Source organism: Drosophila grimshawi, unplaced genomic scaffold (genome assembly GCF_018153295.1).
Source record: "Drosophila grimshawi isolate 15287-2541.00 unplaced genomic scaffold, ASM1815329v1 contig_1369, whole genome shotgun sequence".
Classification (NCBI taxonomy): Eukaryota; Metazoa; Arthropoda; class Insecta; order Diptera; family Drosophilidae; genus Drosophila; species Drosophila grimshawi.
In genome coordinates this window covers 4778813-4802173 of record NW_025062891.1, presented here as the reverse complement: position 1 = coordinate 4802173, position 23361 = coordinate 4778813, and the positions used below count along the sequence as shown (strand labels likewise).

Below are 23361 nucleotides of genomic sequence, written 5' to 3'. Positions count from 1 at the left end.
AAGTCATATTTTTTACTCAAGTAATCGTGAGTGGCACAGCTAAGGATATTATCATTTTCGGATTATATGCTTGGAGTAGAAATAGGACGAATTTTGTAATTCATTTTATAATTATAATACTTTCACTCAAAAATTACTAATTTCATGTAATAATTCAAAATTATAATACACATTCTTTACATATTTATTTATTTATTTACACATTTACTTAATTTTCATTTATTTGATGGACGAATCAGCATTTTAACTTTTTTGAGTGCATTGTCAAACCAGTTAACATAATTATAATTATTGCCCCAAACACCATTTAAATTATTGTGGAAATAATAACGTCAATTGTAAAATATTTAACAGGTAATACATCGAGTTATTTGCTTATCAGTTTCTACATTTATTGTACCAACAGCCACCATGGAATAATTTGGCACAATTGCTATAAGAATACCACTTCTTAGGGCATCGATTGTGACATTGCTGATATCACCTATGGTGATTGCTAATTTTCATAGCTCGCATATTTGATTACCCCTTTAAAGTCTTCCAAGAGATGGATCTTCTCCAAGAGATGGGTCTTCTCCAAGCTCAAGAAGAAATCGCTATCAAAGGAGACAAAGCCTACACGGTAAGTGGCCCAATCCCTTTTGATATCCTCCTGACCGTGTTGATTCGCTGATGTCACACATCAAATGAATAATTAGAGAAATTAATTTTATGAACACCCGAAGCATGTCCGCAGGAATCCATTAAAAGTGGTTTTTCATTTAAGCTCTCCAATTTCGCAATGGTTTTTTTTTTGTGGCTCCAACTGTTCGTTTAGTCTTACAAATGCTTGAATAGACTGAAAAAATTTGGAACTTTTCTAATACTTTTTATTCTAAAGAGTTTCTCAAAAATATAACAAATTTACAAATTACAATTTATAACAAGCTATTCTTTATTTGGCTACCATTTGGCCCAAGGGATCCTTGGCCAGACGCTCGACCATGCGTCGCATCTGCTCCTGATTGCCATATTTTTGTGCGTCGGCGACAACAGCCGCATGATGAGAATTTGCCTCCGCTGAGATTTCATCCTGTACGTGACGGTTCAGCTCAAAAGAATGTCTGCAAGGCGATAGTTAAAGTATTTAATTTGTATTTGTAGTATTAATTTGTCACTCACTTGGCAGAACTGAATCCAAAGAACGCGCCTAGAATCCCCAGCGATATTAGAAATAAAGCCACCTGCCAGTTTGAGACGCGACTTATGCCCTTTATGCCATAATAGGGGCCCGGATCCGTGCTATAATTGGTCCTAACTTCCCAGGGCTGAATTGTTTCCCGAGTGCCTCCTGGATTCCAGATTAAACTAGCATCGTAATCCTTGCGTGTCGATGTCTTTATCAGCGTCTGATATGCCTCTGTTATTTGCACAAAACGCGCCGTGTTCTCAGCATTTGCGGCATTTGACTTTACATCTGGATGATACTATAAAAAATATAATAATAAAAGATTAGCAATAATCAATAGTGAAAATCTAAGTTCACATGTTGCACCTGTTTGGAGAGTTTGAGATAGGCGTTTCGTATGTCCCGCTTTGTGCAATCATTGCTCACATTCAGCACTTCATAGTGAGACTCCTTTTTGGTATTCCATTTTGCATTGTTGGCAAAACTGCGTATTAACAAATTAAACGTTACTTTATATAACAAACAACTAATACAACTACCGCACTTGTTACCTACTTACGTCTACAGGTGGCCGCTTCGGCGGCCACAATTAAGCTTGGTAGCCTCAGCATATTAATTGTGTCCCACCGTTATTTTTATCACTGCTGCAGTATATCAATAAACAAATAATTTTTACTCCATTTGGTTTCCGAACGCAAACAAAAGTTGTAAGTGTTGAAAAGTGTTGTAGCTGATAGCTATCGATATAACGCATACCTATCGATGGCATTACACCAACCCTCCCATCGATATGTTGAGAAACAGCTGTTCTGTTGTCATTTAGTTTCCAGGTGTAAAGCTTCGTTTCACGCGTTTTTCGGCGGTTACCATTATTCAATTATTTGCTGTCCAAACCAACATTATACAATAAACCATAGCTGCTTAGAACATTACGCAACAAACTGTATTCATTAATTCAATTTATTGACAATATAAAAAAGTTTTTTTCAAGAAAACATAAAGTGCGCGCTGCTAATAACATAGCAGCAAATGTTAAGTGTTTAGCGCTGTCATGACAACGATAAAAAAATTTGCGCTCTTTCAGAAAATAACAAATTTATAAAAACAACTAAAAATGAGCGGCGAAAAGAAAGCAATGGAATTGCAATTGCAAGTGCGCCAAAATGCATGCGAGTATCAAAGCTCCGTTTCGGATCTATACTCATGGGAAAAGGAGATTAAAAGCAAGGAGCGAGCAATGCAAAATGCTCCCGCTCCGACCGTCCAACCAAACGTGAGTAAAACGTTTTCTTTTGTATCGAGATCGAGACTTATGCTTATTCTTTTGTGTAGAGTGCGCCAGTCCGCAGTCATGTGACAAAGGCAGAGGAGACGCTCAAGAAATCAAGCAATGATGTTGGTAGTGCCAGTGGCTCAGCTGCAAGCACGCCAACTGAGAAGCAGGATCTGCCCACAGATGCAGTGGCTCAGCAGCACAAGAAAGCGAATGATATGAAGGATCGCGGTAATAGTTATGTAAAGCAATCGGACTATGAGCGAGCCATCGAAACATACACTGAAGCCATAGAGGTCTATCCACACGATCCAATATACTTCATAAACAGAGCATTGTGTTATCTCAAGAAGGAAATGTGAGTAATATAAAATCTTCAATTTAGGTAAACTTAATCTAACATTTTTATTATTTTATTTTTTTCGAAGCTATGACAGATGCGTTGAAGATTGTGATGTCGCCATTGGGCTGGACAATCTGTGCGTAAAGGCCTATTATCGGCGCATGCAAGCGAATGAATCGCTGGGCAACAATATGGAAGCTCTGAAGGATTGCACCACTGTTCTGGCCATCGATCCCAAGAACTATGAGGCCAAGCGCAGCTTGGAACGCATCAATGAACGCTTACGCAAATTTGGTATTTATTTCATTATAATACCAATAAGATCACACTTACATTGCCACTTATTTTACAGCTACCAAAAATGGTCCCAACTTTAGCGCACCACGTGATGATTTTATTGATATTTTACCATTTGATAAGCCGGCTTACAAGCGCTCACAGAAACCAATGCGTCGATTGCCCGTTGTGGACATTGTTTCGCCCCGACCCAATCAAAGTGAACCCAAGCAATTGCACATAACGGATGAGGAAATTGACAAGATTTTCAACAGCAATTGTGGGCCCTTTGAGGAGGTGAAAAAGGCAAATGCACAGAAAAATGTTGACAAGCCAAAACCCTTGGAAACCAAACAAAAATTAGATGTTCAAATTCAGGAAACTAAGCAACCCTCTTCTCAGTCAAAAGAAGCCAGTAAAACCTCAGACAAAGCTGTCGAAACTGCCTCTCTCCAAACCATAAAACCTGAAGAATCCAGTAAAAATATGAAAATTGTGGAAGTTGCAGCTGCCCGCCAAGACTCAGTAAAACTTAAAGACACCGAGAAAAGTGTCAAAGCTGTAGAGAAATCAGATCTAACTACTACATTAAACACTACAAATACTAAAACTGTGTCCCAACCACAAGTTGATCAATCTGAAGTCAGCTCAATGGAGGTATATATATACATTGTTTCTACAACGAGTCCGATTAATTTATGCGATTTTTTTGCAGCACGTTCCTGCTGCTCCGAACGGCACCGCCCAGTTCTATATCACCTGGAAAGAACTTTCGCCAAATCAGAAATATCACTATTTGAAATCTATTGAAATTGCCAACTTGTGCAAAATACTTGGAGCTGGCTTTGATCCGGACACATTTGCGGATCTGTTGCGCACATTGCATGACTTCTATGTGCCCAACAAGGAGCCAACAACAGCAGCTGTGCTGCTGGAGATTAGCAAAAATGATGAGTTCACCATTCTCGCCATGCTCATGTCAAAGGAGGAAAAGAAATGTAAGTGCTGAACTATTTGCAAAAAATAATTGTTTACATTTATCATTCTGTTCTTTTAGTGGTTGCTTTTGTCATGGATGAAATTAAGAAGTTCCCGAAAAACAATCCAGCATTATTGGATAAACTTACCAAGGCCTTCAATTTAGCTTAAAATGAGGATTTGACCCCGAGCTAGCCTAATCCTCATTGACTAAAGTTTAAATTGTTAAAAGCAATAAACGTTTTTGGTTCGCTTCAGATTGTTAAACTCAAACATTAAATATGGCTTTTTTTCTTAATCTTAATTACAAATATACATGTGAAGAGCGTACAAATTTAACTGTTTCCACTCTATATTTAGTTTAAACTTTCAAACGCACTAAATACTTGTAAACTTCAAAGCAAAAGCTCGCTTCACTTTAAGGTTAAAAATCATAAATCTTAACCATTTCCAATAACAACAAGACGACCGATGAATATAAAGTTTTTACCAGAAGTAAACGAACACCGTTTTGGCTGAGAGAACTCGAGAACGTCGCCTCAGTAGTCAGGCAATGAATATTAAATAGCAAATTGAGTAATATGAATTAGTGTAATTTACATAAATCAACGTATTAATTCAATCAGAGAAAGCATCTACCCAAAATGAATGTATGTCTGTCTGTCTATCAGTCTGTCTGTACTTCTTGTAAACAAACAGCTCCATTAAGTGATTTAAAGTTGAAACTATGCGTTGATGGGTTCACTGCAGCACACACATGGATACATACCTACATATATACATACATACATATATACTCGTACATACATACATATATACATACATACATACATAAATACATGCAGACATGTATTGCATTACAGCTAATGGCAAAGGCGTGAAAATACATTGGGAGCATTGAGCATTGCTAATCCGAAGTGAGCCAGCCACTCTCGAGAATTCTCAAGCGTAGCCGAAGCCGGATTTGTGTCAGCGCTCGGCTGCCCACTAATTGCGTGAGAGCCGACGGCCGACGGCTTGTACTAAGTAACAAATACATGTGGCTTGTTGTTGTGCCCCATTGTTGCCTCTACTACTACTACAACTAGTTTATAATTTAATTTACATTATTTTTCTTATCGCTCGTACGCTGCATGTGCGAGTGAGCGTGAGGTTGCCAGATGAGCGCAAAAGTTGGCGGCCGCTGTGGCAACTCCGAAGCCGAAGCCGAAGCTAAGCTTCATTAAGCAGAGATGGAGAGTCAGCGAACGGAGCGCATGATCGCCCAGTTGCTGTCCACACTCTAACAGATTTAGATATCGCGCTCTGTGCGAATGAGAAATAAAATAAATCAAATCAAGCAAGCAGACAACAAAAGCGAAAAGGCACACGCAAATAATAAGCTAGTATTCGTATATCGCGTATACGAAGCGTGAACACACAAATAGCGATTAAATAACCGTAAACAATTGCAGTTTAATATTAGCGTCAAACTAACGGAAATTTTGTGTAAGTGTGTGAGTGTGCGAATTGAAATGCTGTTATTACAATAATAATAAAAAATAAATTAAATTCAAATGCAAAACACAAGAGAGAGATGGAGAGAAAGCAACTAAAGAATACACAAGTAATACACAGTGTATAAGCAATGGAGAAAATAAAAGCAAAAGTAATGTAGACTCTTGGTGGAAAACCTGAAAATTGTTGCAATTTTAAGAAAAGCCATAAAATATGTGCGTAGCGGGCAAAAAGCAACAGCAACAGTGCGTATGAACATGTGTGTGTGTGTGTGTGTCTAATATAAACATGTTTGTATAAACACACAAACATGCAGCAGTTATATTTTCACAGTTGTGACTCTGAATTAATATCTAAAAAAGTGCAAATTATCAGCAAAAAAAAAAGGAAAAATAAAAACAAAAACAATGAAACTCCCACCAAAAAAATACGCCAAACTCGCGCAGCATCAGCTCAAAACAACAAATCTCTGCGACAGAGCGAGATAGTAGGCGTGCGAGCGAGAAAGACTGCCTGCATACCAATACACCAATACTGATATAGAGCCACGTACATTGCTTACCTCTCAGTTAATATTGTATTCAACTTCAACAACTGTTAAAGAATGCAAAGCGAGTTTGTTTGTTGCTATTGTTGTTGTTGTTGTTGGTGTCTGGCACATCTTTAAGGTCTCGGGAGATCGTCGTGTAAACTGGCCGCCCACCTGCCACCTGCACGTTGTGCCTAATTTATGCTGAGGTCTCACAAAAAAAAACCAAGCTCAAAAGCTCAGCCTGTTTGGCGAGCGCCTCTTCTATTCATGTTTGTTGTTGTTGTTGTTATTGTTGTCGATTTCTTCTTATTGTCGATTTCTTCTTATTGTCGATTTCTTCTTATTTGCGTATAGCGTACTTCATCGCCCGTCTCAACCTGTGCCATGCGCAAAACAAAAAACTAAAACATATCCCCATACGCCAATAGCTCAAGAAAAAACAACAAAAACAACAACAAAAAAGAGCCAAAAACGACAACAAAAACAAATACATTGAATATCAGCAAAAGACATAAAAATTCAACCGGTTGGTTGAGTTTCAAAGCCGCTGCCGCAACCTCAGCAACAGCAGCGCAGCAGAAATAATTTGTAAAAAATAATAATAAAAAACTACAGCAAAAAAGAAAGATATACGTTTTTAATAATAGGGTAAATAAAAAAAAAAAAACCACACGAGAGTGTGCCGCCAATCTTCGCTGCTTTTTTAGCATAGTTTCTTTTCTACAAATCCGTTTAGATTATTATTTTTTTCCCAATTGGTGTTTGATAAAAAAAGCAACAAATAATTCATTTCTAAATGGAATAATACCGGATTTCTGCAAAGTACATGTAGATATGTATGCTTTATACGCAATTATTTATAACTTTATCATTTTAATTATATTAATAGAATAGTTTTATCAAGCTGTGCATACTAACTATTCCACGCTTTAAGACAGCTTTAATCAATGCTGCATAATATGGCAACGCTTAAAAGCTGACAAGCAACGGATTATTAAGCATTTGATTGTTTTACAAATTGTATTGTTGCTAAGCCGTCGGCGTTTTAAAACTTTCAGTACGTGCTGCTAATTCTTCCATGGAAAAACATCAGTTAATATAGCACTTGTTATATAGTTTAAGTAGAAAAATTATATTCTTTGCATCATTTCCCAGCAAACTTTCAAATAGCAAAATTTACAAAAATTTAACTTTCCAAAAAAAAATAAATAAATTTTTGGTATATATACTTTCATCTACTTAACGTAACTATGTTAATTGCAAGTCACTGGCCTAAACAAATAATTATATAAATGAGAAATGAATCATATATGATATACATATCTATAATTATATATATTTAGCTGCTTCTTAGGCCTCATGACGCATCTGCGTCGAGGCCCTGAAACTAAAATTGAATCTCATGGCTGAATTGTATCTTCATCTGTCCAAACTGTTTGGGGTGTCGCAAGGAAGTCGAGTATTGGATTAAATCTTTAGAGTCCACGTGCTAATTGAATTTATAAGTTGTTGTTGTTGTTTTTGTTGTTGTCGCCTTTTTGGACACACGTTTATATTGAATTTGTTCGTAGACTATCTGCCACTATTTACATACATGTGTACAAATTGAAATCATGCGTTTTGGCCAACAACCACAAGCTCAACTCAATTGTGTTCTGGGCCGCTAAGCAGAGCACTCTTCTCCGCTCGGCTAATCCGCATGTAATTGAAATGTTGCTCAAAATCACATGCCAACGCCAATTAGCACAACAGCAATTGCAAATATGCGTTGAATATTCAGTTTTTCAGATTTATGGCTTAATCGTTTTGTGGTTTTTTCGTGCAGCTTTGACCGGCAGCTGAATTCAATGCAAAATGTTGTTGTTTTTGTTGTTGTTGTCGCTCGTTTTATTGGTTTATGACAATGCTAATAAAACGCTAAATATTTTCGAGGCGTGATGCATAAAAAACAGCAGCATCAAACATTGGTCGCCACACAAAATGAAGATGGCCAAAAGCGTTTGCAGTTGTTCTTCTTCTTGTTGTTGTTGTTGTTCTTGTGGTTCAAGGATAAGCATCCGCCAACCAATTGAGCAACAACAAAACAGAATCAAACTACCGCTGACTTTAACTTCCGTCTTAATCAAAGCAAAACAAAAACAATAACAGCAGCTGTTTTTTTTTAACCAACTACAGGTTTTCTGTCTGTCTGTTCAATTTTTTTTATTTTGTTTCTGCATTTTTTTTTTTTTTTTTATAAATGCTGCGCAACTTCTTTAAAGAAAATCTCTTGTCATTGTTCTGATTTTTTTGTTAAATATTTTAAGAAATTTGAGTGCTGTTTGTGGTTGTTTGTGTTTGGCTATTGCGTCAAACTAAATCAAATCACTTGAGTTATTTTCATGCATATGGCGTTTATTGTGGCTGCTGCTTGGGAATTTTTGCTCAAATCTATCCATATCCATATCCATATCCACAAACATATTCATACAATGTATATTCATATCTCAGCACGTCGCGACGTTTGAGTCGAAGCGTTAATTTAATCAAAATCATTGCGACAACACGACAAAACAGCAACGTCAATGAATGCCACAACAACAACAGCAACAACAGCAGCTATAGTGAAGACTACAGTCAGTGGCAAAAGCCAGAAGAATGTCTCCAGTCTACATTGAATTGGGTTTTTTTGTAGTTTTTGTTTTATTCTGTTCGTTCTATATTGAGGCCCTTTACAAAAGATTTACATACTTACATGTTTCTAGGTAAAAGTTGTTGCTTGAATGAAATTTTATATATTCTTGACATTCGGCAAAAATCAAATAGACTTGTAGACAGTTTCTTAAGAGATCGGCTTTTTCAAGAGTTTCCAAAATTCTTGCAAGAACTGTTCGACCATTTTACATATGTATTTAAATTTTTAATTATTTTTGTGTTTGTTTACTTTCCTTTTAGCAAAATTTTAAAATATTTGTAAATATTATTTTAAGCTTATCTTAGAATTTATTTAACCTGTTTTAAAAATGGTGTATTAAATAATACTGTCCATATTTAAGAAAATTGTATTTACTGGTTGTAAAATGCATCTAATTAAAGTAACTAATTGGAACCATATTTTTCAATACTTCTGAAAAGGACTTGACTTAATTCCGAGTAAGCTTTATTAAATATATAAAGTTGGGAGAGTAATTGACAGCCCCAATTTATATATAGATCAATATGTCTTCATTCACTCCATTCAAACTTTCTGAAAGTTCATAGTACTTGCTAGTTATATCCTCACATTATAGATATTCAAAAATTCTTATATAATCATTTTTATTTATAGAACCAAGAGACAAAGTTCAGCAGATCAGCTAAAGTAATTTCATCAGATCTTGTAAAAAATCCGTATTTATTCATATCCGCTGGCCAGTCGGATCCATTCAAGAGTCCAGTCAAAAATGTCTATATATATATATATATATATATATATAAATATTTATTCGTATTCGTATCCGTTAGCCAGGCGGATGTAATATCCGCCCTTTATCATTATATCTTATTGCGCCACAAAATTGGTCTGAAATAAAGGCAACAACAATGCAGATAAGAAGACAGACGCAGACAGACAACAACAAGAACAACAAACGCATCACTTAAAACGCAATTAAAAGCAAATAAAAACAAAATATTAAATTAAAACACTTAATCACTTTAAAATAATATATATATATATATATATATATATATATATATATATATATGTATATATGTATCTTATAGATTTCACATGCAAAAAGTTTATTTTGAATATGTTGATTCTGTTGCATACTTAGCTGCGCTGCTGTGGCATCTAATTAATAGCTGACTTAATATATTTTACTATAGTATTAATAATACTACTATTAATTATTAATAATTTCTGTTTCTGATTGGGAAACAAAAACCTTGAAGCGCTGCTCTTAACCTCATGTGTAATTGTAGGGAAAGAATGCGGTTACATTTGATGCAATTTGTATGTAAATAATGAATTTATTATGAGCATGAAAACTGCTGCTGATACTAGCTGGCAATGTGAATGAGCTTATCTCGGCTTTTGGAATTTTGCGCTTTTGATCGTGGTTCAGAGTCGAAGTGAGATATCCCGTCAAGTGCATATGTCTCTTAAAAGTTGCGACGTCATTGTCCTATCAGGCTGACTGCACAAAATTATTTTAGATATGCAAAAACCACTCGGTTCAATTTGTCAACCAAATGTATAATTAAAATACAATAAATTACAGCGAATTGTTGTTTAGTGCAGTAAGATTCCGAGAATTTTAGAAAACCAGAATTGGCGATTGACTCTTATTTTAACCTGACACAATAGTAATAAAAAATGATAATAAAAAAATAAATCAAGTTTCAGCACTTTTTGCATTACTATTTTTTTGCTAATCAAATTGCAATTTTTCTAATAAAACGTTCGTGGCAATCGAAATCAATATAAACAATAAACAATAAGCTAATTGTTATAACACAATCCATGATTGGCATTCTATAATGTGTGTGTTTGTTTTATTATCATATATAGAATCACAATCGAAATCATGCGGTAGTCTGAAGACACATTGAAATAATGCCACTGAAGTTTAAACATTTATTGGACAACTATTTTTGGACATGAATATGGATTTTGATTTTCCGGACTTTTGTAAGTATGCCTTAATATATAAGACAATCTATATCTAAAGTTTAGAAATAAATTTGAGTCGACGAGTATTAATTTAAATTTAAACAAAATGCCCATAACTTAAGATTAATCTTCCTAAAGTAAAATAGAGAAACTTTATAATAGAAAACAATTAAATCAAATAGAGAAGTTATTTTAAAGGCACATTTTAAATGCTTATCTAGCTTTGACGAATATTTCATCAAATCAAATTGAGTAGTCTTGTGGCTTGGCAGATACATGACCATAAAATTAGAATAGTCCCTGGCAAGGTTATCAAAAAAAGTGAATAAATTGTCCTTCGGCTGGTCTCTAAAATATGCGCCACTGCACCAAACTGCCAAAAAAACAACTAACAACAACATATTAGAATGCTCTAGTCTCGAAAGTTCGACTAAAAGATACCCTGGATTCAGCTTTCAAATATATTGAAACGAATAAAACACTCAAAATAGAAACTTTTAAAGTGAATAAACACCACATGAACTTAGGCTGTTTAAGGACAGTATATTAAATGCTCAATTGGAAGGCCATTTATAGCTAATTTTGGCTTTTATAGCTATCAGAATTTATTTGTATCGATAAGCGCATATCGGATGGAGTTATCGATAATTGTAACCCAATTTGCCAACGATATACAAGAAGTTTATAGCTCTTATAGTCTTTGCGCGTATATATTTTCGAGATTATATACATATATACATTATATGGGTTAAAAGTTGCCTTTTGCACAACTTCATTATAACCTTTTTGTCCATTGTCAATGGGCAAATAAAATAAATTGATGTAGCAGTCGGCGTTTGTTATGCTTAACAAAATTTGTCTTATACCCGCCAAATAGACAAATACGAGTGCAGCACACAAATGCCTATAGATACATATATAAATAAATATATATATATATATTGCATATATACACATTTCTAAATAATGTCGCCTGGTTGCTGAGGCGAGGAGCTAATACATTGTTTGATCAATAAAACTGGCTCAGGACACAGGACAAAGGCAGAAACTCAAATATTTGCACACTGATTGAATTTCGCTGCTGGCAGTGCACAAAAATTTCACAACGAATTTGACGTTTGAGCGCGTGCTAAAAAACAAAGAATATTCTTAATAAAATAAACTAATGAAAACAAAGACTTGACTTGGCAGCTTGAAAACAGCTTGTGAATAATGTCAATGCATTTGTAAAAACATTTGAGCAAAGCACTTGCAAAAACAAAGTTAGTTTTTAGTTGATTTTATTTTTCTTTATTATTATTAATTGGGTTTCGTTTTCGTTTTTGCTTTCAATTACTTGACGAGCTTCTTCTGCCTTTAAGTAGTTAATATTATTATATTTTGTGTATGTTTTTGTTTTATTTTTTTGTTTTTTTGTATAAATATAACAATTGGAAAAGCGCATTTTCACTGCTCAGCCAGTTGTGAAAAGTGCATCAACCGCATGTGCGCTCACATGTGCGTTAGATAATTGTTGTTGTTGTTGTTGTTATTGTTATTGTTATTGTTGTTTCTTTATCGAATCTCATTTACCAACGTTTGGTGTTAACAATTTACGATGCTGTTGCAGCTAGCAGCTACTAACTTGGCTCTTAGTGCTAACCGTGTGCGCTTGGCCGAAAGGCGCGTTCAAATCATTTAGTTAAAGGCTAACAATTTTCAAGTTATCAACATAAAAAAGTGATTAAATAAACGTATTATGGATTATCCCAAAACCCTAAATGGTAATTGTGTGCGACGGTGTGTGTGATTGTGTGTATCTACTTTGTTTTTGCATAAACTGCTAAAGCTGTCATTAAAATTTAGTTGGCACATAAATCCAACTGAGTCGCTTTTATCGATCAAACACTTGAAATATTTGCTGCTTATCAGTCGGATGTTTTTAGTTTCCCTAGCTTTCTAGTTCATTAGAAATGTACATTTATCGTAGACATATATGTATGTATCCCATATATATATATATATATATATATAATGAATGTACATTGTATTGACGCCCCCTAAAAAATATGAACTACAATCTGTGCGTCTGATTGATGTTTATTTAAATATATATTTCAAATTGCAGCCATAAAACTAACTAAGCTATTTGAATAAGATGTAGAAAAAACATGTTATAATCCAATCATCGTTCTAAATTATTTAATGTCGATTTTAATCCACAAATAAACACACAAAAACTAAAAACAAATTATTTAAAATATATTTTTAAAATTCAATATTTTTGATTTTGAACGATAACTTAAATTTTATTTATTTTTTTAATGTTTGACTAATTTCAGTCTCCACAGAAAAAAAAAAAATCAAAAATATAAATAAATTATATTAAATGTAAAACAGATTTTTTATACTATAAATAAATAGCAGTTATTTACATATAATAATATTATTAAATTAAATTAAGTATAAATTCCAATATATATGAATTTTAAATTTAAATTAAAAGCAAATATAACAAACATTAATTTTGTACAATTTCTGGGCATGTTCAATAAAGTAGCTCAAATTAATCGAACTTGTCTCTTAGTTAAAGCTTTAGACTTTAAGCTAACTTGGATTAAAGAGCAATATGCGCTAAAATCTTCAGCTCATTGAGTGTTTGTTTTAGAAATTTGCACTCAAATGAAAATAGAAAACTGTTCTGGTTTTTAGCATAAAATTCGAAATATACGAAAATAATTTTCTTAAAATTAATTATTTTGTCAATAAGATATTTCTGAATAATAGTAAAAATTTATAAATATTAAAAATGTAAACGCTTCTTTTTAGAAAAACTCCTTTAAAATTTGCTCTCTTGAATGCTGCTATAGAAGTCTGTCTTAGAGTTTGAATAGTTCAGTGTGAAGTCGCCGTAAAATCATTTTAATTTTTTTGATATTACATTAAATTAATGTATACGCTATGTAAATGTGAAATATTAAAATGTTAATTTTTAACATTAACTAATTTACATATAGAATATAAAAACTAATGTGAGAACACCCTTTAAATTAGACATACCATTTCTAAATATTAAATAAAATCTAACTGGAACTTAGAAATTAGAAAGAAAATCTTTAGAAAGATTCAACCATCCCAAAAGCTTTCTAAATAATTAGGTGGCAATATTCTAAGATTCAGGTTGATTTTTTTCGGAGTTGTGAGCACTTGCTAATATTTAATTGTTATCTTCTGTGAAGATTATTGGTATATAGATAACATTGGATTACTATCGGTCATATTTTTGTTTTTCGTAGTGAAATTTTCTTTGATTAAATCCAGTCTGCAAGTGTATGCCTAAGATAACTGATATTATTTGCTTAATTTATATATATTTTATTTTAATTTAAAATGGTTTCCTTTTGTTGCAGCTCGCCCCGATTTTATGGATGGCATTGACAATGAAGCATTGGATTTGTTTATGCAAGCCGCCTGCGTTGGGAATCTCGATGAGGCGCCACAACCGCACAGCCACAGCCACAATCACAACCACAATCCCAATGAGGAGCTGGCCAATGTTGTTGGCATCTCGAAGCTGGAAGCTCCGCACACGCCGCCCATGAATCTCCTGGATGCAGAACTGGCAACGGGTCGTGGTAGTGCGATGGCCATGCCACTAGCACATTTGCCCGAGAGTCCGCCCGATTCGGGATCGGAGCCCGCCTACAGTCCGCTGGGGGAAACGCATGCACTAAACGGACGGGAGATCATCTATACTGGGTTGGGCAACATGCAACAACAGCAGCAACAACAACAACAAATGTTGCAAGCGGATTTGCAGTTTACTTCACCACCCCCGCCGCTGGTGCAGCAGCAACATCATTTTGTTGCCCCCGCGCACGATGTGAGGGTGAAGCATGAAACGGGTATCGGCAACAGTTTGCTCTGCCAGCAACAGCAACAGCAGCAGCAGCAACTCAACTGCGAGCAACAATTGATGCCGTTGCAGCACCAACAACTTCAGAACTTGCCGCAGGATCCGCTGCCCTTTCCGCACTATGACAACGGACATGTTTTGTATGGCAGTGGCAGCTACCAAAATCTATCCAGCATGTCCACCTGTATGCTGACCTCGCCACTGGGATTGGGTGATCGGGTTCAGGTAATTGGCACCAGTCAATTATCGCTGACCAGCTCAACGCCAACGACTCCGATGCATTCGTTGTCGCGCAAGCGGAAGATGTCCACTCAGCTGGATTGTCCGGAATTTGGGCCGATGGCCAAGCATGATCCGGGCTTGCAGATGAGTCCGTTGCGCAGTTCACATCATGCCATTGCCATTGCACCGAGTAGCAGCAGTCCCAGTGAACACGATTTGAGCAAGACACCCGCCCACTCACACTGTTCCGCCTCCGTTTCACCGGCGCTGTCCGCCATCAATTCGCAGACGGAGAATAGCCTCGATGGGCCGGCGAGCAATGCGGCTGCCGGCTGTGGCTCCGGCTCTGGCTCGGGCAGCGAGGCCGGTGATCCGACATTGACGCAGTGCATCCGCTTCAGTCCATTCCAGCCGGAGAACTGGCACAAGCTGTGCGACCAAAACCTGCACGAGCTATCCGTCATCTACTATCGCGTCGATGCGGACAAGGGCTTCAATTTCAGCGTCTCGGATGATGCGTATGTGTGCCAGAAGAAGAACCATTTTCAGGTCACTTGCCATGCCCGTCTGCAGGGCGATGCCAAATTTGTTAAGACACCGTCCGGCCTGGAGAAAATCAAATCCTTCCACTTGCATTTCTACGGTGTCAAATTCGAGGCGCCCAATCAAACGATACGCGTGGAGCAAAGTCAATCCGATCGCTCCAAGAAGCCATTCTATCCCGTACCGTAAGTATACACATCTAGCTTATATATATATATATATATATATATTTCTATGCTCGCTTTTAGTATCGATCTCCAGAGCCATATTGTCAGCAAAATAACCGTGGGTCGTCTGCACTTCTCGGAGACAACGAACAATAATATGCGCAAGAAGGGACGCCCAAATCCGGAGCAGCGTTTCTTTCAGCTTGTTGTCGGTCTCCACGTGCACACGACATCTGGCCACTTTCCCGTCGTTAGCCATGGCAGCGAGCGGATCATAGTGCGCGCCTCGAATCCCGGCCAATTTGAGTCCGATGTGGATCTGGTCTGGCAGCGTGGCATTACGCAGGAGTCCATCTTCCATGCGGGTCGCGTGGGCATCAACACAGATCGCCCAGACGAGAGTCTTGTCGTACATGGCAATCTCAAGGTATCCGGCCACATTGTCCAGCCCAGCGATAGTCGCGCCAAACAGGAGATCGCCGAATTGGATACTTCGGTTCAGTTGCGCAATATGCAAAAGATACGCATCGTCCGTTATCGCTATGAGCCGGAATATGCCGTGCATTCCGGTCTGAGGCGGGAGAGCGATACAAGGGAAATCGTTGACACCGGCGTCATAGCGCAGGAGGTGCGCGAGGTTATACCGGATGCGGTCCAAGAGGCTGGCAGCGTTGTACTGCCCAATGGAAATGTTATTGAGAACTTTTTGCTGGTCAATAAGGTAAAAACAAAATCAGATTACTTAAAAATTTATTTGCTTAAATATAACTGCCAAAAAATTTAGCATATGGTCACTCTAATTGCGCACATTTTTATTACCCACAATATTTCCCCCAAAGATTACTGAAGGTACTGTTTTAAAAAACCCGCCCCATATTTAAAGAATTTGTGTGATCGTTTATGGTCACACTTACTTACAGCCCTGGTCGAAGGACTTTTTTTGAGTAACTGCCTGTGTTGAACACGTTCACACTATTGAATAATATTTCATGGTCACACCTTTTTAACGCTGCTCTTAAAAACTGCCAACTTTGAATTTATGTGTTTTTAATAATCTCCTGTTTGTATTCTATCTGGGGAGCCTACGCTCGAGAAATTAACTCATAAAACACACAAACACTTTAACAATTGTTAAGCTTAAGCAAACAAATTTTTAAACACAAGAAACAGTGAAACACAACCTATAAACACAATTTGATTACACCATTTTTAACTTAGGATCGTATACTAATGGAGAACATTGGGGCCGTTAAGGAGCTGTGCAAGGTCACCGGGTCGCTGGAGTCGCGCATTGAGAGTCTGGAACGGGCCAACACCAATCACAATAACCACCAACTGCGTGCCAAGGATCTGCTCGAGCCACGCTGCCTTCTGCCGCCGCGGCCCCAACAGAAGCCCAACAATCGCAGCAACGATGGCTACGAGATCTGCTCCAGTCGCCTAATGCAAATCATTATCTTCATGCTGATCATTATTATGGCAGCCTGGTAAGCACTGCTTAAATGTGAAAAATTATATTAAAAAAAGCAAAAATTAATCTACTAAAAGAAAATCCAAGTATCTTTCGTCGGTTAACAATATTTTCAATAATTCTTCATTTAATTAAACATTTCGTATTTCAGGAATAGTTTTTGTTATTTCAATTTTACATCTTTTAGTTGCTTTTAACTAAGACCGCCTTTAGATTGCCTAAGTTTATTTAGGCATTTATTTATTAAGAGAATATACAAATAGCTTTCGACGGCCATATCAATTATGGCGAAATTTCGTGACTGAATTCAACATTTCTTATTTCAAAAACTGACTTTGTGACTTTTTTTATTAATGTAAAATATTCTTGCTTTAAAAATATTGCTGTTGATCTCTTAAAACAAAGATATGTGATATAAATAACTATTAAATGCAAACTAAAAAACGTTTCACAAATATAAATTCAAATCTATTCAAAATCGATTATAGCTTGGCAGCCGTTTCCACGCTGTATTTTGTGGAGCACAACAAGCAGCAACAGCATCTGGATGGCTTTCAGATGTTTGGCGACAGTCGCCTCTTTCGACCGGATGCGTCGGCGACGCGTCTCAGCGACGAGGATCGCCTAAATTTTCAGCACAGCTGGCAGACGCTGTTCAAGAACAAAACGCACGGATCGTGGCCCAGCTTAATCTTTGCGGCGAGCACCACACGACCCACGGTGCGGCATATTGAGGGGGCCGATGAACTGCAGCAGGAGGAGGAGGAACTGACGGCTGTGATGAACAATCCGCAGGGGAATCTGGCGCTGCCCAAGCAGCCACACACACGGATCACAACAACTGCGCCGCGAAATAACAGCAACAACACCAACCACAACAAGACAATTGTCAGCAAGAACAAGTCCAAGTGGCCAGTCAGCCAGGAGGCACTGCGTCCGGTGGCGTCACAAAAGCTTCTCCAAAGTGTGCGCACAGTGAGTCGAATTCTGGCTGCATCAAGCAACGATACGGACAGCTCCTCCTCGGAGAAGCCAGCGGGAATTGCGCCACTCTCCCAGGACTTTGAGAACAACTCCATCGATGTGGATGCACAGCAGCAGCAACAGCAACTCCGACAGCAACAGCAACAACAACCATTGAAGCCATCATCCAAGCTGGATGAGCAGATTGTGGTGCTGGGCACGATTCCCAGCACCATTGTGGATAACGCACCGGTTGCATCTGCTGGTCAGGCCATACGCAAGCTCAACGCGGGCGATGCAGCCATTTATAATGTGTACAAAACCGTTTCGCCACCCACAGCCAATTTGGCATTGACCACCAATAAGGTCAGCACCGAGCAGAGTCATCCGCAGAGCACACTCTCCCTGGCAATGGACGTGCCGCCGCCGGCTGTGTTGCGCAACAGCAGCGGTGGCAAGGATAGCGTCGATGCCCTGGATCTACAGAATCTGAGCAACACCAATGAATCGGAGTCGGTGGATAATCCCGTAACGGCACTCTTCGGCTTCGAGTATCCCAGTCTGCGGGACTCCAATGTGGGCAGAAGATCGGCCAATCAACGCAGTCTGGATTGGATTAGGCATAAGAGTTTGAGGACGCCGCTCTTTGGCCAGCCGCCCGAGTGCAATGGCGACGAAACAGTCAGCGACAATTGTCAGGTGGGTGTTTAGACTTAAATAAATTAATTTAGAGAGTACAGGGTATGGACAAGTCGGGCAGTCTCGAGCAATCCCTTTCTCATTTGTTACTAAAAATTATCTTTACATTCTTTTGAAGTCCACCTGCTTTGTGGAGCTGCAACCGGCTGCAGTTGCTGTCGATAATGTGGATGCCAATGTGAAGCATCAGCACGTTGAGGATGAGCTGCCGTCCGCCGAGCAGGAGCAGGATGCCGATATATTGATAATACAGCCCGTTGCTGCTGTCAGCAACGATAGCAGCAGCAGCAGCAGCAATATGGCCCCTGCATCCCGTGTCTACCATGGCAAGAGCTCCCACAACACTGTGGCGCGCACCAAGCAATTCTCCACCGAAACGGATGGCTCATCCTCGTCCGCTGCGAACAGCGATCAGGATGATGCGCTCTACACGGTGCTCAGCGTGGCACCAGCAGCCACTGCATCACTGGCAGCGGGGCATGTTGAGCTGCCAATTGCTGCTCCAGTTGCAACAATGGTGACACCGTTGCCGCCACAGCCAGATTGCTGGAGCATCTCTAGCTGTGTGCTGGCTGGTCAAAACAATTACACCATCGATGTGGAGCAATTCTGTCCGAGCTCGGGCAGTTCCCTGAATGTGAGCTATGCGGTGCCCGTTTCCCGTTATCTGCAAGCAGTCAGCTTGGAGCTGCACTTCAGGTTGGTGCCACAAATCTAGAAGATGCCTCAAAACAAATGTTTGATCGACTTTTTTTGTGTTTGCTTCAGCTCCAGTAAGCCGCTGCAGTGGTCCATTTGCAGCGATGAGGATAAGTCGAAGGCGCAGTTGAACGAGGACTCGGATGAGGCGCCACCAAGCACCTGGGTCAAGGTGCTCAAGCAGTTGGGCAACAACAAGCTAATCCTCGCCGTGGACATACCCAATCGTGGCAACTTTCTGCGCGACTTTATGCTGCGCGCCAGTCCCGATCTGGAACAAGTACGAGCATAACTATTAAATATGCTATTTATATATTAATATATTTCCTGTGCTTGCAGCAAAAACTATGCGATGACAACGCCCATGTGGCGAACCCTATACTCCAGTACAACTTTAGCATCGTAAGAGATTGTGATTAGTTAACAATTTAATTTATGGCACGGATCGAAACGCATCTTATTGCAACAACAAAAATAAAGCAACAAAAACAAAACAAAACAAAAAAAACAAAAACAAAAACAAAATGCATCAACATTTATCGCAAATTTTAAATAAAAATATTTAGTAAAATTAACTTTTTTTGTTTTTTTTTTTAACTTAAATCAACATTTATTAGCTAATTTCAAGGCTACACGGCAAAGGGCTGATCCTTGCCATCCTCATGGTATTTAATGTATGTCTCGCCGTGCGTAAAGTCCTTGCTGCCCTCGAGGCGACCACGTGGCGGCGCCTTCTCATAGTCAAAGCCCTTCGCTGACTTGCCAAACAGCTGATTGGCCATCTCGATGTCCTCGCGGTATTTGCCGACCACAACTTTCTTGCCCGTAATCGGATCGGTTATGTCACCGAGTGGATAGACGACTTTTTCCACATTGTGTGTGATGAGGCGGGTCATGCGCTCGGGCAGCTCACGTATCAGCACCACATCGCCCGTTTTGCACAGCTTTTTTGGATCGTGGGCAAAGAAGAACGTATCCTTTTTAAAGTACTGCAATAAATATATGCATTTAAATTCCATGCTTATCAGAAAAGGCAAACAATGCAAATGCAAACCATGTTCAGGTTTTTGTCCAGCTCCATGCGACGTATGCGTATTTTGGAGGCATTCTGTTTTATGCAGGGCATGCATTGGCCCATCAGCAACAAACCCCGTGCTGCCATTTTATTTACAACTAGTCAAAAACAAGATAAATTCACAAATCTTTGCAAGACTGGTTAAATTGTAGTTTGATCACAATCAGTGTGACCGCATGCATCAAAACGGGTTCCCTAAAAATACCACAATCACATTTTGTATAATTGTCCAACTTAAATTTACAACTCATATGGTTCGTAAATTGAATTCTTTTTTCTGCTTAATTATTGTCAAACAAATAACAAATAGATGCGTTGAAAACCAAAATAATAAGCAACTAAAAACACTAATTTGGTTTTCTCAATGAATTGCGCAGCAAGTGTGCACACACTTGCCAATAACTGATAATCAGCTGTTGTGCAGCTGTTGTGTACACACCTTGTCTCCGATAAGAAACAGTTTTTGTATTGTGTGCTATTCTTTTCAAATTAAATTAAATTCTTTCATTGGCTTTTATAATTTCAACAACGCGCACAGCTAACTGCATGTAAAAAAACAATAGCCGTGCACAGGCAACGCACGCTTACGTCACCATGGTAAGCAAACAAAGAAGCCATAAAAAATAGCCATGGAGATGAGCGGTCCAATGATAATGGCACTTTCAACTGTAAACTGTAAACTAAACTCAACGCCTTTATCACTTCGATCAATTCCGCTCAACGTTTATCTCTAACAGCATAAAAACCACATTTCTAAAGCTTTTTCCATGCTTTCCGTAGAGCTACGAAGACGAAGACTACCCCGTCGACTCATTCCCAAAAGATTTTGGCTATGGCGCCTACGATCAGGATGGTTTGGAACTGGAGCCAAATGCATCGAGCAATAGCGAAACAAAACCGCGCATTTTATTGATGGGTCTGCGACGGTCAGGCAAGAGCTCCATACAGAAAGTCGTCTTCCATAAGATGTCACCGAATGAGACGCTGTTCCTCGAATCGACGAGCAAAATTGTTAAGGATGACATCAACAATTCCAGTTTTGTACAGTTTCAAATTTGGGATTTCCCAGGACAAATTGATTTCATTGAGCCCACATTCGATTCGGATATGATATTCGGTGGCTGTGGCGCGCTCGTCTTCGTCATTGATGCCAAGGACGACTACAATGAAGCGCTGACCAAGTTCAAGAATACGGTCATCAAGGCATATAAAGTAAATCCACGCATTAAATTCGAGGTCTTCATACACAAGGTGAGTGTTTAGATATGAAACTCTTATCGCCATTATTGCATTTATGCAGCTGTTATTTTTCCCATAGGTTGATGGCATCAGCGATGATTCTAAAATGGAATCGCAACGTGATATACACCAGCGCTCATCGGATGACCTCAGCGAGGCGGGCCTCGATCAGATACATCTAAGTTTTCACCTGACTTCGATATATGATCACTCAATATTCGAGGCATTCTCAAAAGTTGTGCAGAAACTGATACCACAGCTGCCGACGCTTGAGAATCTGTTAAACATTTTCATACCAGTGAGTTGAACATTTCTTAGCATATTTAACATATATTAATTTTTTTTTTTTACAATTGTTAACAGAACTCTGGCATTGAGAAAGCATTTCTCTTTGATGTCGTATCGAAAATCTATATAGCAACGGATTCATCACCAGTTGACATGCAAGCCTACGAACTATGCTGTGACATGATTGATATGGTCATCGATCTCTCCAGCATCTATAGGTAGGTAATGGGATATTAATAGGAATTTTAAATGTTAATATCATCTGTTTATCGCCCACAGCTCCGAGGAAACTGCATTTGACAGTGGCAGTTCTAGTCTGATTAAACTGAACAACAATACGATACTCTATATGCGAGAGGTGAACAAGTTTTTGGCTCTGGTCTGCATACTACGCGAAGAGAATTTCAATCGGCAGGGCGTCATTGATTATAATTTTATTTGCTTTCGCGATGCCATCAGCGAGGTGTTTGAACTGCGTCTGAAGCGCCAGAAGCAGCTGGAGAATGCCGAGCAGGATGAAGATGAGTTGGGCGAGGATCAGGGCATTACAATTGGCCGCTTGAATCATGAGAACGATACGGCTGTGGTGTCGAGAGCTGCAAAAATGACATGAGCATTATTCCGGTGACCTTAAGTTCTGTGTGCTGAGCTATCGCTTAATTTCTTCCCATATACTTACACTTGTACACACGAGCAACAACAATACTGATAACAACACTAATTTGTCACTTATACATTTTTTTTATTTTATCCAATTTTTATGTTTCTTCTATATAACTATCTTTGTTCTATATTGTTAATTGATTTGTTTGGCCTCTTCGCTGCTCATTTCAACGCCAGAAAACAACTTCCCAGCGTTTAAAATAACTACAACAATAATATGTATATTTTTAAATAAAATTATATTAAATTGAACATTTACGGTGTGATATTTATACATTGTACTGGGGAGTTTTAAATATCTACAACTTCGCGCCCCATATTCAAATAGATAGTTTTTTTTATCGATATTACTACTGATCGATCCGACGATATCTTTTTTAGAAGCAAATATATCGATGTACAAAGTAGTACAACCATAGCTGATGCAATTTCTCAAATAGTAGACGAGCACAGAACAGAGTATAAATTTTGAACGCCTAATATCGATATATAAAATAAGAGAACACTTCGAATATATTCGGCAACAATCGCTCTGGCAATAATCGTTACATCGATGTTTTTTTTTTGTTATAGCACTTACATCTCTAAAACAAATAAAACAGACTGGTCCGACGGCGACACTTTGAATGTGTGTGCGTGCTGGTCAAACAGTAGTGAAAAATGAGCTGCTGAGAGCAGTAGAATTAATAGTTAATGCGCCAGTTGCCGAAAATTGCTGATTTTTATCTACTCAG

General features: G+C 38.3%; 5 protein-coding genes across 5 annotated transcripts; 3 read left to right on the top strand and 2 right to left on the bottom strand.

Moving 5' to 3' along the window:
• Nucleotides 1-847: 847 nt before the first annotated feature.
• On the bottom strand, nucleotides 848-1872 carry LOC6560443 (dnaJ-like protein 60). The gene is made up of 4 exons (XM_001987385.2): nucleotides 1724-1872; nucleotides 1535-1652; nucleotides 1162-1466; nucleotides 848-1103 (listed from the first exon to the last, which is right to left on the bottom strand). Exons 1-4 carry the CDS (start codon nucleotides 1777-1779, stop codon nucleotides 935-937), a joined length of 648 nt encoding a protein of 215 aa, XP_001987421.1. The 5' UTR covers nucleotides 1780-1872; the 3' UTR covers nucleotides 848-934.
• Nucleotides 1873-1938: 66 nt separating this feature from the next.
• LOC6559155 (RNA polymerase II-associated protein 3) lies at nucleotides 1939-4318 on the top strand. The gene is made up of 6 exons (XM_032734742.1): nucleotides 1939-2441; nucleotides 2501-2799; nucleotides 2870-3078; nucleotides 3137-3717; nucleotides 3776-4058; nucleotides 4118-4318. Exons 1-6 carry the CDS (start codon nucleotides 2283-2285, stop codon nucleotides 4207-4209), a joined length of 1623 nt encoding a protein of 540 aa, XP_032590633.1. The 5' UTR covers nucleotides 1939-2282; the 3' UTR covers nucleotides 4210-4318.
• Nucleotides 4319-5351: 1033 nt separating this feature from the next.
• LOC6559154 lies at nucleotides 5352-19933 on the top strand. Its single transcript, XM_001987383.3, has 9 exons — nucleotides 5352-5526; nucleotides 10602-10721; nucleotides 14093-15548; nucleotides 15612-16251; nucleotides 16749-17017; nucleotides 17490-18663; nucleotides 18782-19362; nucleotides 19432-19642; nucleotides 19702-19933. Exons 2-9 carry the CDS (start codon nucleotides 10691-10693, stop codon nucleotides 19780-19782), a joined length of 4443 nt encoding a protein of 1480 aa, XP_001987419.2. The 5' UTR covers nucleotides 5352-5526; nucleotides 10602-10690; the 3' UTR covers nucleotides 19783-19933.
• On the bottom strand, nucleotides 19924-20614 carry LOC6559153 (28S ribosomal protein S17, mitochondrial). Its single transcript, XM_001987382.3, has 2 exons — nucleotides 20417-20614; nucleotides 19924-20351 (listed from the first exon to the last, which is right to left on the bottom strand). Exons 1-2 carry the CDS (start codon nucleotides 20522-20524, stop codon nucleotides 19992-19994), a joined length of 468 nt encoding a protein of 155 aa, XP_001987418.1. The 5' UTR covers nucleotides 20525-20614; the 3' UTR covers nucleotides 19924-19991.
• Nucleotides 20615-20868: 254 nt separating this feature from the next.
• LOC6559152 (ras-related GTP-binding protein C) lies at nucleotides 20869-22904 on the top strand. Its single transcript, XM_001987381.2, has 5 exons — nucleotides 20869-21034; nucleotides 21218-21688; nucleotides 21756-21974; nucleotides 22040-22182; nucleotides 22244-22904. Exons 1-5 carry the CDS (start codon nucleotides 21032-21034, stop codon nucleotides 22575-22577), a joined length of 1170 nt encoding a protein of 389 aa, XP_001987417.1. The 5' UTR covers nucleotides 20869-21031; the 3' UTR covers nucleotides 22578-22904.
• Nucleotides 22905-23361: the final 457 nt, after the last annotated feature.